This window comes from Microtus ochrogaster, chromosome 21, assembly GCF_000317375.1.
Source record: "Microtus ochrogaster isolate Prairie Vole_2 chromosome 21, MicOch1.0, whole genome shotgun sequence".
Lineage (NCBI taxonomy): Eukaryota > Metazoa > Chordata > Mammalia > Rodentia > Cricetidae > Microtus > Microtus ochrogaster.
The window spans coordinates 28078616-28092719 of record NC_022022.1 but is presented as its reverse complement, the minus strand read 5'-3'; the positions used below and the strand labels follow the sequence as shown (position 1 = coordinate 28092719).

The 14104-nt window shown below is 43.9% G+C and overlaps 1 protein-coding gene across 4 annotated transcripts in view; it reads left to right on the top strand.

Annotated features, from left to right (window-relative positions):
- Npnt (nephronectin) overlaps positions 1-13206 on the top strand; it is a 66626-nt gene extending 53420 nt beyond the window's left edge. For all 4 annotated transcript variants that reach the window (XM_026784163.1, XM_026784161.1, XM_005357304.3 and 1 more), the window contains 4 exons: positions 3233-3319; positions 3827-3925; positions 8936-9192; positions 10573-13206. In XM_026784163.1, the coding sequence (XP_026639964.1) occupies positions 3233-3319; positions 3827-3925; positions 8936-9192; positions 10573-10656 (527 nt within the window). In that variant the 3' untranslated portion in view covers positions 10657-13206. The remainder of the gene's footprint in view (positions 1-3232; positions 3320-3826; positions 3926-8935; positions 9193-10572) is intronic.
- The last annotated feature ends 898 nt before the right edge of the window (positions 13207-14104 follow it).

Genomic DNA, 14104 nt, shown 5'->3' with positions numbered 1-14104 from the left:
CAGGGTTTCTCTGTGGTTTTGGAGCCTGTCCTGGAACTAGCTCTTGTAGACCAGGCTGGTCTCGAACTCACAGAGATCCGCCTGTCTCTGCCTCCCGAGTGCTGGGATTAAAGGCGTGCGCCACTACCGCCCGGCTGCTTTATGCTTTTTAATCTTTGTAACTATGCCATTCTACGTCTAAGAAAGGGTCTCGTCCCTTCCTTTCTCTTTACCACATCGTGTGGGCTCTCGCCACCACTGTGGACTCCGCATGTGACTGGTCTGTGCAGTCTTTATGCTTGCTGCGCAGGGCACCATCTTCCTCACCCCAGGTTTGCGCTTTGTGTGTGGAAGGTTCTGCCTCTTTCCCGTTCAGTTTAAATTGTTCTTTCCGGAGGAAACCTGCCAATCTTCCTTGATAACACAGAGCCAGGTACAGAGTCCCCGGCCCCGTCAACACAGACAAAGGCCAAGGGCACCCTTCATCATAACGCCCGTAGGCTCTGCACTGCAAGAGTCAAGCTTCTCCATTGCCGAGGTCCTTGTTCTATTCTGCTACTAGAGAATGGAACAAAAGCACGATTGTGTGCAAATGTTTCTATAACGTGTGCCATGAGAAGTGAAGCCGATTTACCTACAACTTTGTACTCCTAATAAATAAGAAAGGTTTTCTCTAAGAGTCTAAAAATGAGAAAAGGAAAGCTGTCACTGGATGTCATTGCTGACAGTCATTCCGTACTCCCAGGACCAGTGAGCAGCCTACCCACAGGGCTCATCTGTCTTAGCTTGGACTTTGTCATCCCTGCCCATCTGTGTGTGTGCAGGCGCATGTATGCATATGTGTATCTTATGTTTGTGCATGTATACCTGGTATGTGTGTGTCTGCACATGGTGTGTGTTGTGTTTGTGCATGTGTGTGTATGTTTGTGTGTAAAGAGGAAGGTGCTTCCCTGATTTGGCTTTTGAAATAAAAGGGGGAAGAACCCAGATGGATTAGATTGAGAACAGTTGCAAATGGGATGAGATTGGCAGTTTAAAGTTATCCTTGCTAACGATAATAACATAGAGAAAGAGAACCTTGGGAGTGTCATCCGTTTCACAGTAGTCTGTGTCTCTTATGCCCTGTCTTATAAAAATAAAGTATTAATTAAATTTCTGGCAAAGAGAAGGGAGTATTCCCTGGCCTCTGGTCAAGAATTTCATCAACAACTTTCCCACAATTTTCCCTACTCTCTGACCCAGCTATTCTTCATCTTCAGGCAGTGTTTTTTTCTCCCTACCCCTTTTCAAACCTTAAGATGTCCATTTATCTTCATGTTTGATGTTCGTGTCTGCCATTAGAATTCAAGCTTCATATGATCTGCGCCTTTGTTGGTCTTGTTCCCTGTCTTCACACCGTCTCCTCAGTGCCCACCCCGGGCTTGGCGTTTGCTTGCAAATCAAACATAGATGGAATGAATGCATAAATATGGACTTAAATGAATCAGTTCTCTTCAAGTGTAGTCTTAGGCTCTGTCCCACCTGTGACATTTGGTTCGGGGTGTTGACAAGAACATAGTTTCAAGACAGGATCTTTGCATTTGCTCAGTGATCTCCAAGTGCCGGTCACCAGGTCAAACCCTGGAGATGCCAGATGGGTAGAATGTGATTGATGCCATCGAGGACCTCAGGGACTAGCGGAGAGACAGGTGTGTGTGTGCGTGTGTGTGTGTGCGTGCGTGCGTGCGTGCGTGTGAGTGTGCGTGTGTGTGTGCACGTGCGAGAGAGAGAGAGAGAGAGAGAGAGAGAGAGAGAGAGAGAGAGAGAGAGAATAACTACAGTTCCTTACAAAAGCATATGAAAGTAACAGGCATACGGGGCTATTGACGAACAGGGAGGATTTGAATTCTGCTAGGGTGTGAAAGTGTTCAGAGCTTTCTCTGATGTTTATGCTGAACCTGGAAGGAAGAGGGGATGTTTGTTCAGGTTATAATTAGTTGGAAAAAGAGCCCCAGTGTCAGGGATGTGGAAACAAATGGCATGCTTAGACAGTGCTGTGTGTTTTGTTGGGGTGAATGTCTAATGCCGTACCATGAAAGCTCCCGTACTTGATCTTATAGGATTGAGGAACCTGCTTAGATAGGGAACACTGTGCAAATAGGCGTGTACCAGTGTACATCAGTGTGCAGAGCTCTGTGGAGGTAGGTGGGTGCAGTGATAGGCATTTTCATTAAAGTTCAGAATGCATCTTCCACAGAGACGAATTTGACAATTTTTTGCTAGAAATCAGAAATTGTTTTACATCATAGTGCTCTGTGTGTCTGTGTATGTTTGTGTGTGGTATATGTGTCTGTTCATGTGTGTATGTGTATGTGAGCACATGGGTATATGTGTCAAAAACCAGAGGTCAACCTGCGATATCTTTTTTGTCACTCTCCACCTTGTTTTCATTCATTCATTCATTCATTCATTCATTTATTCATTCATTCATTTTTGAAGCTCAGGGACAGTTTTATTAGTGGCAGGCTGTACATTTCCACAGCTGCTGGGAGGAGGGAACAAGGAGGAGAAGATGAAGTTGCTCTGCCTTCTAAGTCAGGAATGGAGGTTAGATCTGAAAAAGATGGAAGGCAGAGTTACACCCCTGGGTTAGACCTCCAGCACTAGCTGGCCTGAGCAGTGAAGATCTGCAAGCCACAGCCTCCTGCTTTGTCATTTAGATAGAGTCAGGGCCTCTCACCAAACCAGAAGCATCCCTTTGGCTAGGTGTGCTGGCCAAATACTTTCAGGGATCCTCCTGTCTCTGACTCCACAGTTTTTCATGTGGGGTCTGGGGATCCAAAACTCAGGACTCAGTAATATACAGCAGGTACTTTAGCACCCAAGCAATCTCCCTGGCTCAGTGGTTAAGTGCACCGACAGTTCTTGCAGAGGACCCGCGTTCAATTCCCAACAGCTACATAGTAGCTCACAACTGTCTGTAACTGCAAGATCTACACCCTCACATAGACATACATGCAGGCAAAACACCAATGCAAATAAAAAATAAATGAATGAATAATTTTTAAAAAGTTTCTCTTACTTAGAATTATAGAAACTTTGAAAATTGTGTTTTAATTTGTATCCAGGAAAAATGAGAGTATAGATCCCTGCACAACAGATTATATCCCTCCTTATGTAAGATGAACAGAAATGCATAGGCTTTTCTTCATTCTTCTTAAAGACAGGGTGTCATTTAAAGGAGGGGAACAAACCATCGGCTTCTCTCTTGCAGTTCCACGGCAGCCTTCGAATGACCTGTTTGAAATATTTGAAATCGAAAGAGGAGTCAGCGCGGACGACGAGGCAAAGGACGACCCAGGTAGTGCCTCTTCCATTCCATCCCAAGTCTTGCCCTCCATCCCAAGAAAAGAACTTGAATTTTCTTCTCAGTCGGGATATAAAACAGTGGGTTTCATTAATAGGAGAAAATAAAACTGTAGACCACAATCGGGCAAGTTAGGTGATTTCTTCTTTTCTTTTTATGCAACTCAGTTAATTCAACCACTTGCACAAAAATAATTACGAGTCACCATTTTCTTTTGACATCACAACAAAGTGGTGTTTGGATCATGAGATGGAAGTCATATTTTAACAGTGGTGACCCAATGGGGCTGTGAATTTGGAACACCCTTGGTTCTGTTTTTGCAGCTGAGCGTCTACCCAAAGGATGCATGCCATTTCCTTTTGAGCTCAGGGCAAAGGTGTTCTGATGGGACATTAAGTGTGTTTCGGAGAAAACTCCTGCTATGTGCTACTTCTGGTTTACAAATCACTGGCCACTGTCTGTGGAGTCTGTGTTCTTATCTTTCTGGCCACCTCCTTGCAGGTGTTCTCATACACAGCTGTAACTTTGACCATGGACTCTGTGGATGGATCAGAGAAAAAGACAGCGACTTGCACTGGGAGCCCATCAGGGACCCAGCAGGTAACTGCACATCATCTAGTACCTTCTGGCACTGTTTGATCCTTTTGACCATAAAACAAAACAACAAAAACAAAAACACAGTTCATCCCTATGGTGTGTATTCCATCTTCCTTAGGTGAGGAGGTTTGGTAGCCATCTGTTAGACTCATATTATGGGATGCAGGTAGAAAAAGCTGGGTAATTGAACATTTAGAGTTATCCTGGCATAAGTTTTCAAAGCACTTAGAGCACCTAATACCTGTGAGTAAAAACGGTGGCACAGTGTTCTCCGCCCTGTGGTAACAGTCCTGGGTGTTTTTGTCAGTTTGATTGGTTAGTGATGATTTGAGCAGTAGATGAATGGAGACAGTTGGAATTTACACCACACAGTGCCTCTGGAAATGACTGGCTGTAAGTCAGGTCCTGGAGGACAGAGTACACATCACCACCGCCACTCCCGAGAGAAGCTTGTTCAAAAGCCTGACTTAGACGTGGGCTCTTGGGAAATTAGTCCAAGTGTAAGTGTACAATGCTCACTGATGTAAACATTCAGGGCTTTGTATTTTGCCTTGTTTCAAGAAGTAAAGCTACACATTGGAGTCTTTTTCTCCCCTCAGTAATTAAGTGTTTGTTGTTGTTGTTGCTGATGATGTTTGAAACTTTGTTTTGTTTTGTTGTTGTTGTTGCTTTCGAGTGAAGCCAGCTTAATGGAAGGGTGAGAAACCTAGTTTCTTTTTTCCTTTTGGTTTTGATTCTAACTTCTAAAAATAAAACACAAGACATTAAGGGAAAACATGCTGTGTTTTGTCCTTCTGAAGCCCAGTTTTCAAATGCCATCCTGTCTTTAGAAGGCAGCACAGAGAAGCTAGCTTGTGAGCATGTGCACACTGTGCAGCTGTGGTGCACAGGTCGGTGGGGCAGCGTGGCCCCCTGGGGAGACCAACAGTGCTTACAAGGTTCTTCTTCAGCGTGCAGTCTTGGCAATAAGGCTTCAAATCATCATACCAGACTGCTTTCTTCACAACTTCTGAAATTGAATTAAATGTAAGTGAAAGAATATTGGATTGAAATAGATACTTTAGAATCAATATTAAAGTAAATCTTAAAAAATATGAATATTCAATAAATAGATAGAGTTTTAAGATTTGTTTTTGTAGTCGGGTGGTGGTAGCTTGTGCCTTCATTTAATCCAAGCACTCTGGAGGCACAGGCAGATGGATTGCTGAGTTCAGGGCCAGCCTGGTCTATAGGGTGAGTTCCAGAATAGCCAGGGATATACAGAGAAACCCTGTCTTGAAATAAACAAAACAAAATTTGATTTTGTTATATATAAAAAAACATGTAATACTTCATACAGTTCAACCATGCTCCTCTCACTTGGTCTTGAGTTACTCATATTCATGTAAGGTAAACTCTGAGCATAATATTGTTATCGTCATGTGCCTGTAAATAACAGACTCAACAGATGTTAACATCTGCTATCACCCCAGCACATTCCTTGCCTCATTAATTTGATTTCACCCTCATATCCGTCCAGCGAATCAGGTGTTCCTTTCACAGGAGAATCATTGATGTCCAGAGGGGCAATGTAGGCCTGCTCAGGCTGCAAAGCTAAAGAGATAAAATTTAGTGTGTTGTAGACTCAGTGCCTGCAGCTTTAGCCCATGTGGTTCTGTACCTGATGTAGCTAGTACATCAGGCCTCTAAGTGGGACTGACTCGGACTGCTGCCCTGTTTGCAACAGAAAGATCTTCTACAGGCATGGGTGATGAGCCTGCCAGTGGTGGTCATGGCCACACCATGAAGAAGAATTCATTCTAAGTTTGAAAGAATTCAATGGCTTTGTAGAAAGAGGTTGTTTGCAATAGGTCCTGTAAAATAGTCTAATTGGTTTTTAGAACAGTTTTTCAGAGCCAGGTACTATCTTTCAGCACTGTTATTGTTACCTCATTTGTAGATGTTTTGATTGGGACAAACCCTTCTTGTCCTGTGGTAGGAGATACATGAAATTTGGAATGGGGTGGGTGGGTGTTTTATGTGGTCATTGGACTGCATTAAAATCGAGCAATGGAAAGGATGTGGCAGCAACTTAGGTGACAGACTAACCCCTGGCAATTAGATCTGGCTCCTGTAGGATGCTTTTCAAGTTTTTACCAAACACTTGGGTTAAATGGACATCAAATTTAGATATGGAAGAAAGCTCTGCTTAACCGTGACTCCAAGCTGGAGAGAAAAGTGATTGCGTGCCGACAGAACCATCACCCAAGAGGTCAGGTTAGTGGGCCATTCTACAGGGAAAAACTCATGCTGAGTATGTCTCAGGGTCTAGAAACCAACCACAGCTATGGAAAGACGTAAGCAAGCATTAAATGTAAAGGACTTCAGAGTTAGTGTGTAATGAAGTCCTTAGGAGTGAATCTCATGACAGTTGTTTCAGACGGAGGCTATTTCTATAGAGCGGATCCTTTTCCAGAAGGCAAAACATCGTCTGGTAAAGTGGTTGTTCCACTTCTGAGGAGCCTTCCTCATCTGAGACTTAGTTACACATCACTCACAAGAGAGTGACCTGGATGGGGAGGTGTATCTTCCTTTACCTCTGAAGAGTGGGTGAAGGCCAGAATGTTTAACCTGTAGCAGCAATAGACCCAAGGTTAGAATTGTACTGCTTTGAGCCAGTTGACCCAAGGTTAGAATCGTTCTTTGTGATTTAAAAGGGATGGGAAGCAGGACCCATGGCAGAAAACCCAGGTGGGTTTTAGTTTCCTCTGAAAAAAAACTTTCATTGAAGCTCCTGGACAGAGCAGGCTGGTGTGGAGAAGATGAGCTTCTCATAAACACACTGGGTGGGGTGTCCTCTGGCAAGATGTCGTTAAAGGGCTAAAAGCTTTGCATGAGTTGACCTCTTAATCCAGCTATGAGTGTCTGTGTTCATGTGGAAAATGTCTGAGGAGATTCTCGGGAGAATTCCCCAAGAGAACCAGCAAGCACGTTTTCAGCTTGGAGAAAAGGGTGGGAAGACAAGAAGGTGGCAGGGAGTTGGAGGATGGGAGGCCTGCACAGCATGTCGGGATGCCATTTAGAACTGTCCTACAGAGTATGCAGAGGATTCTGACCATACACGTCTGACCTCTAAATGCGTGCTGTGGCGTGTGGGCATCCCCACCATTTTGAACAGTTAGTCAATCAATAAATAAAATTGAAAAATATTAAACCCAAGTCAGGGCAGATGTATGGAGGAGGAATAGTAGCAACTGTTTACATCATTATCACAATTTTAGAGTTTTGAGTATTTGTAGAAAGGGTTGTTTAAATCTTAGGCACTCTGTTTGCGTGCAGTGTCTCGCAGAATGTATTAGCATGCATTCCACAGAGATTTAAGATAATCCCTGTTTTCTTAAAACCTGCAGGTTTGCTGTAATAATCTTACCTTGGAGACAGATGTTTAATGTACACATAAATTTTTTGGCCCAGTATTTTGGGATTGTCAATATCTGAGGGAACTGGAGGGAAGAAGCCAAGATCTGTATGTTTATTGAGTTGGATACATTGAGTGAGTTGGATACATTGAATTGGATACATTGAGTGAGTTGGATACATTGAGTGAGTTGGATACATTGAGTTGGATACATTGAGATGGATACATTGAATGAGTTGGATACATTGAGTTGGATACATTGAGTGAGTTGGATACATTGAGAGACAACCATTCTGGCAGATTTTTGCAGTGTTTTTGGAACAGCAGTCGTTTATCTAACAAATAACCAAAGTGTCCTGTCTATCCTTGTTAATGGGGAGGTTCGAGGTGCAGGTCGGACTGGCTTTCATTGGCAGCCTGCCAGGAGCACTTAGCCCAAAACATGGGTATGTCACAGTTACTCAAAAGCCACTGTTACCTAGCAGTATACCAACGTGAACTTGGTAGAGAAAACCACACTTGAATAAGACACCATTCCAAGTCTCTTGCCGTGCCTTGTATAAATAAAGTGTAAGGCTATGACGATGGTCTGTCTTTGAACTGAAAGGGAAGTGAGGTTTCTCCCACAACAGATACATGTGTTCAGCGTTCCAGCCACATTCTTTCTGCAGGCAGATCAGTGTCAAAACCCTCAGTTTGTTTGCAGCTGGCTGCGACAAAACCGCCCACAGGGATTGTCATCTGTGCACGCCCTGACTTCCCACTCACAGCTTTCTTTTGAGAAGTAGCAGACCCTTGTTATTAGAGCTTGATCTTTTTATTTCCCTAATTGCAATTCTTTAACAAAAAAAAAAAGTGGGAAATCTATAGACACGGGTCTGAGGACAGTCAAGGTGATGTGTCAAAAGTGGAGGCCTTTATTAAGCTTTGTGTTTGCTTAGATATAACAAGACAGATAGACACATAAACAGACAGAAACACACAGTTATAGGTTTGCTTTACTGTATATAAGTCTTTTAAATCACTAACCTCCAAATGAAATTGATACCCTGGAAAGATGTGGAGTGTCCTGGCTCCCCCGTTTGTCTTCCTGGGTTTGCTGTGCCCATGTGGGAAAGATAACAAACTGTTTTAAAACATCCTCCTGCTCTTCAGGACCATGTTTTGTACATGGAGAGAGGACAGAAGAATCAGAAATAATGCAATTTCTATTACTTTGTGTTTTATCGTCCAGAGATTAATTGTCTACACATAAATTTTACCAGGGAAATTTTGAGTCATTTCTGCTCAACCAGTGTAGGTTGCCTGGCAGCAGCGAGTTGATGGGGGATCGGAAGGCAGTGCTTCCAGGTGCCTAAGGGATGTCTGATCATATCCAAGGAGACAGTCAGTGTTTGGGTCTAATCTAATGTGTTGACTTTGTTCTCTGTGGGCAAAATAGTGGGTGTTATTTGTTAAGACCATGGCATTATAACAGTCACAGAAATAAGCTATATTTTTCTTCTTCAAAAAGATCTGGGATTCTTTATTGATGAATGTTATAGTCGGAAGTTTATAAAGAACCTCCTGTCCATGCAGTTTTGTGCTGGAAAGAGGCCCTGCTTTTCCCATTGCAGGTGGACAGTATCTCACAGTGTCTGCAGCCAAAGCCCCAGGGGGAAAAGCTGCTCGCTTGGTGCTACCTCTCGGCCACCTCATGCATTCAGGGGACCTGTGCCTGTCCTTCAGGCACAAGGTGACTGGGCTGCACTCCGGCACACTGCAGGTGTTTGTGAGAAAACACGGTGCCCCTGGAGCAGCCCTGTGGGGAAGAAATGGTGGCCATGGCTGGAGGCAAACCCAGATCACCTTACGAGGGGCTGACGTCAAGAGCGTAAGTAGATCCCCAAATGGAGGCTCTGCCTTCAGAGGAGAGCCCGGAAATAGGCCTCGAAGAAGCCTGGCTCTGGTTCAGGTCCGTTGTTTTGTGGCTCTTTCTGGGCACAAGGGCCCCCATCCGTTGCTTCTTTCTGAAATTCTTTTCTGCTTCTTCATCCTTTGCTGCAGCCTTGACCACCACACCCTCACGTCCTCGTGATGACAAACCCTTTTCAAAGAGAGAAAATTGGCAATTGAAAAAGAATTTTTTAAAAAATAAGTTGATAGCAACACCCAGCATTTGGGATGTTGTGATTAATGGTGCCTTCTTTTTCTCTACCTTCAATTCCTTAAGCGTCCACCTCTTCCTCTGATGACCTCGGTGGAGGTGGTTCTTCTTTCTAGTCTTAAGTGCTTCTCTGAAATTGTTCTCCCCTTTGGCCCAGAGATCAGAGTTAAGCAATTCCAAATGGGATCCCAGATCCAGGATTGAAAGGCGCTGTTCAGAATGGGTTAAGGGGGAGGGAGGCTTTGAGTGGTGATGCAAACTGTATTTCAGTTTTAAATTTTATTTTAAATAACCAAGTTGTGGATAGTAACAAAATGATCTGTCACATCCTATCAAAAGAATGGGTGAATTTTGGAAAATTTCATCATTATGTAGATTCTTCCACCGCTTTGCCACGAAAACTCTACTTCTGTTTCTTGCAGTCTCTTGAAACCATGTCAGAACCACGGACCCCATTACAGTTTTTATGGGGGTTCTGAGATTTTATGTACCCTTTGCCTCTGTTTTCTTAATATTTACATTAGAGAAGTAAAAGAGGAAGATGCATTGCATCAAGCCATAGTACTGAAAGTTTTGTCCTGATTTAAGGGAGCAGAGGGTAAAACGTGAGAGGTCAGATGCTGGGCATTGCACAGCCAAAGCAGCAGCGTCCTTGGACTGTGGTGGTGTATGCGTCTGTCCCAGTGTGTGTGGTGAGGGGATGTTAGCAAGGGAAAACCAAGGCAGGCTGCAAGACCTGAATCGTGCAGCTCTTCAGCCCCTGCTTTCTCAGCTTTCTATCCCGTCATGCTCTTCTTCCTTCTAAACCCTGGTAGTCTTTGACCAGTGTCCACTCTGCAAGCATGCCTGCAGGAAACTAATGTGTGGGGGAATGCCAATTTGAAGAGTTGCTGGTTCTGAGTACTGTGGTCTATTGACCAGCTTACTGGTCCCTGTATACCAAAAGGCACGGGGCCTGGAATGATACTGGCACCTGCATCCTGGTGTTTTCATTTGCTGTAGAAGTCTAATGTTTGGTTTGGGGGAGGGGTCGCCCTGTTATGCTCCATAACTGAGCCCTGCGAAGGGGCAGAAGAGGCCTGACCAGTGTGTGCATTCTCTCCCTAGGTCATCTTCAAAGGTGAAAAAAGGCGTGGTCACACAGGGGAGATTGGATTGGATGATGTGAGCTTGAAAAAAGGTCGCTGCTAAGAAGAACAGTAGCAGCTCCAGAGCTAGTAGTGAACTGTGTCGTTCTTCCTCTTTCTCCAGTCCTTGCCTTCTCATCTCCCCCTTATCAGGCCTAGGGCAAGAGTGGGTCAGGAGGAAGGCTGGTTGGTGACTCAGGTCTTGGTGGCCTGCTTTTGTGCAATCCCAGTGAACAGTGACCCCCTCCTTGAAGTACAGGAGCATCTGCAGACACATCCAGGCCCTTCTGGGGTGGCACCTTCTACCCTGTATCTCCTTTATGAAGGTCTTTGGCATATGTGACCCATGCCATCCTTCATCCTGGTTACAGAGTGGGCCCGAGAGCCAATTATGGGAGGAGTTTCCATTCTGTGCAAAAGGTATTCTGTGATCTGTCCAGTGTTGTGCCATGAGTAGTGTTGACTTTGCTTACAGTATGATGTACAGTGTGCTTGTGAAGCTAGTTGATTCTTTTCCCTTGTTCTGGCCTGACTTCACTCTGACTTTTACTGCCATACCCTTATAACAGAAGGGCGTATAATGTATTAAGATGCATTTACTCTTGTAAACTGTGTTTTTCTTTTAAAAAGAGTTATGTAGGGTGGGCATGGAATTCCTTGTTAGTTGTACTGTGTTTGTGTAAATGTGCTATTAATATAAGTAAACTACGTGTTCCGAATATTCACAGACTCTAGTTGCAAGGTCAAAGGCAGCTTATGATAGCTTGAGTTAAAAAAAAATACACGGTGAAATGTCATCCATGCCTTGACCTTATCCTGGCAGCAAGACAGCTGGCAGAGGTGTCCTGCTGGGGTAGTGGAATTATTTTATTTCAATGTCTTCGAGTTTGGTCTTTACAGAAGAAAGTAAGCAATTAAGGGAAGCAAGGACCTTCAGTTAATATATAAACCCTTAGGTTTTGAGTTATACCTTCAGCCAACAGCTTTCACCATTGTAATATGGCTCCACCGATGAGGAACTTGGTAAAGATGTGTTGGGAGCCGGGGTGTAGGGTAGGCCCATGGGACAGGCATTCACGGTGAGCTTTAAGTTGACAGCATGAGGTGCCCATGAGTGTAGCTCATGGCTTCCATGTCTCCCAGGGCTGGGATGGGAAGCAGGCGTGCACACTGAGGCGCTGCAAGCGGTGGAATGAGACACACTCAATACAGGAGCACGGGATTGGAATTCTCATATCCACGAAGCCCCAACCCTAGCGCCTCCCTATCACCCCTTTGCTAAATTAAAAACTCCTAACTTTAAAAAGTCAACTTTCTCCTTACCTCTCCATCACTTCTGACTAAGTAATCAAAATATTTTCTGCTGTTTTTGCCAGGAAACACAGAGAGGATTAAAGGGTTGGAAAAAAAGATCTATGATGAAAAAGTAAAGGCACTGGGATTATTCAGCCCGGAGAAGAGAAGACTGAGGGCCAAACCATTGCTGGTTTTCCAGTATGTGAAGGGTTGGCACCGAGAGCTTGGGGACCAGCTGTTCTCCATGTGCACTGAGAATAGAACAAGAGGAAACAGGCCGAGGCTAGAGTGGCTAGAGTGTGAGGGGACACTTCCTGGCAGGGACAGTTGCTAAGCCAAACCCTTTACAGAGAAAGAAGTGCGAAAATCATAACCTCTCTCCCTCTCCCTCCACCTCCCTCCCCCTTTCCTGTTCAGCTCCTCCCTTCCTCTCTATCTCCTCTTTTGCTCCCCACCACTTAAAAAAACTGCATTAAATTTTTATCTATTTAAGGTACCCTTACTTCAAGGTGAAGTACCAGATTATGAACGCTAGAAGATACCCTGATCCCCATACTAGTATATACCAATGAGTCCAGAAATAAGCGATTTGGACTAAGCTCTGAGCCAGGCAGTCTTCTCTTGACCTGCTGGAAAGAGCACAGGAGGAGATGTTGAACTCCCTAAACTGCCTCTCACTCAGCAGCCGTTATAACAAACAAATTTTTCTATCTCTTAATAATGTCCTAATGTGGTGGTGTTAATGTTTTATTCCTGGGCAAGAGTATGACCCTGTTGGTTGTTCAGTAATGGCTTGTTTAGACTTGTTTTTCAGAGAGACCCTATCAAGAAACACAGGTCCAAGAGACTTTTGTCTGGTGCATTGTCTCTGCATGTGACAAGTTAACAATGGCTACTGAACGTGTCAACCACGGCACTGTTAGCCCTTGCCCTCCAGACTCCTCCCATGGTTCACACACTCGGTAGGAGCCTTCTATCCCACAAGCTGGTATTATGGTTTTGAACAGGCCCAAGTGACTTTGTCATTTAGCTGACAGAGACAGTGTTGGGACTTCTGACCTGAGTCCGTAAAGGCTGATAATATGTTCTTAGTTCCATTTTTCATGATTCAGTTCCTTTTTGGTCATGTAACTACACAGCTGAAGGCGAAAGGGGAAAGGAGAATTTCACTTTGAGGTGCCAATAAGACATTGCACTACACTGAAGAAGTTATCCAAAGTACTGTATAACATCTTGTTTATTATTTAATGTTTTCTAAAGTGAAAAATGTTTGTGGTTTTTTGGCCAAATAAAAGCAATCTTTGTAAATAAAAACACTGTTAATAATACTGATTGTCTCTTGCTTGCTTTTTGGCTTCTGATTTTTGTGCCTGGGGTCCCGGAACAATACACCGGTCTATTACAGCCATGTTCAATTTTTTTTTTTTTTTAACTACCTGGGAGAGTGGGAACACAGATATTGTTATACTTTCTGGGTATAGACATGGGGCCCGTTTCAGCACATTCACAGACAAGAGCGAATGGACCATCGGGACACAAGCCTGCCTCAGTCAGTTAACTACCTTTTATAATTTACGGAAAACATTGCTCTTTATTCCAAGATAAGCTGTAAGCAAATAGTCAAGTATATATGTATTAGTAATCATGTTAATTTATAACATTTCTCACTCCGATAACTTTTCCTAGTGGGAACAAAAACAACGGTGAAGGAACACAATGAAAACATTATAAGAATAAAAGTCCTTGCATAGGATTAGGGAGAATGCACTTATTCCTGCTCTAGAGACCGTGGGACCTGAGAGAATTGAGCCAACAAATAAGGCAAATAAAGCCTCATGGAATAACCAGCTTAACTGGGAACTCCAGACAATTTACACGCTGAGGGTAAGAGAGGGTCATATGAGCAAAGTTCTCATGAATTCAAGATATATGCAGTCACAAGGGCAAGTGTCACATGGCAAAAACATGGTTTTTCCATAGAGGCACATAAACATTCAATTGAATAACGACAGCAAGCAATCATGACTAATCTGAAGTAAACTCACTCCTTTCCACCTCACCTGGGAGAAGGACAAAAGCACATTCCAAAAACAGTTCGTGCTTTGAAGAAGCTGAGGTCACAAGACCTGTTACCTGGGAGCGTTCTCACAAGCACTCAGGAATCTCCTCACGCAACTCCATTTGGACCATGTTCTGACAGAACTGAATGCCTTCTT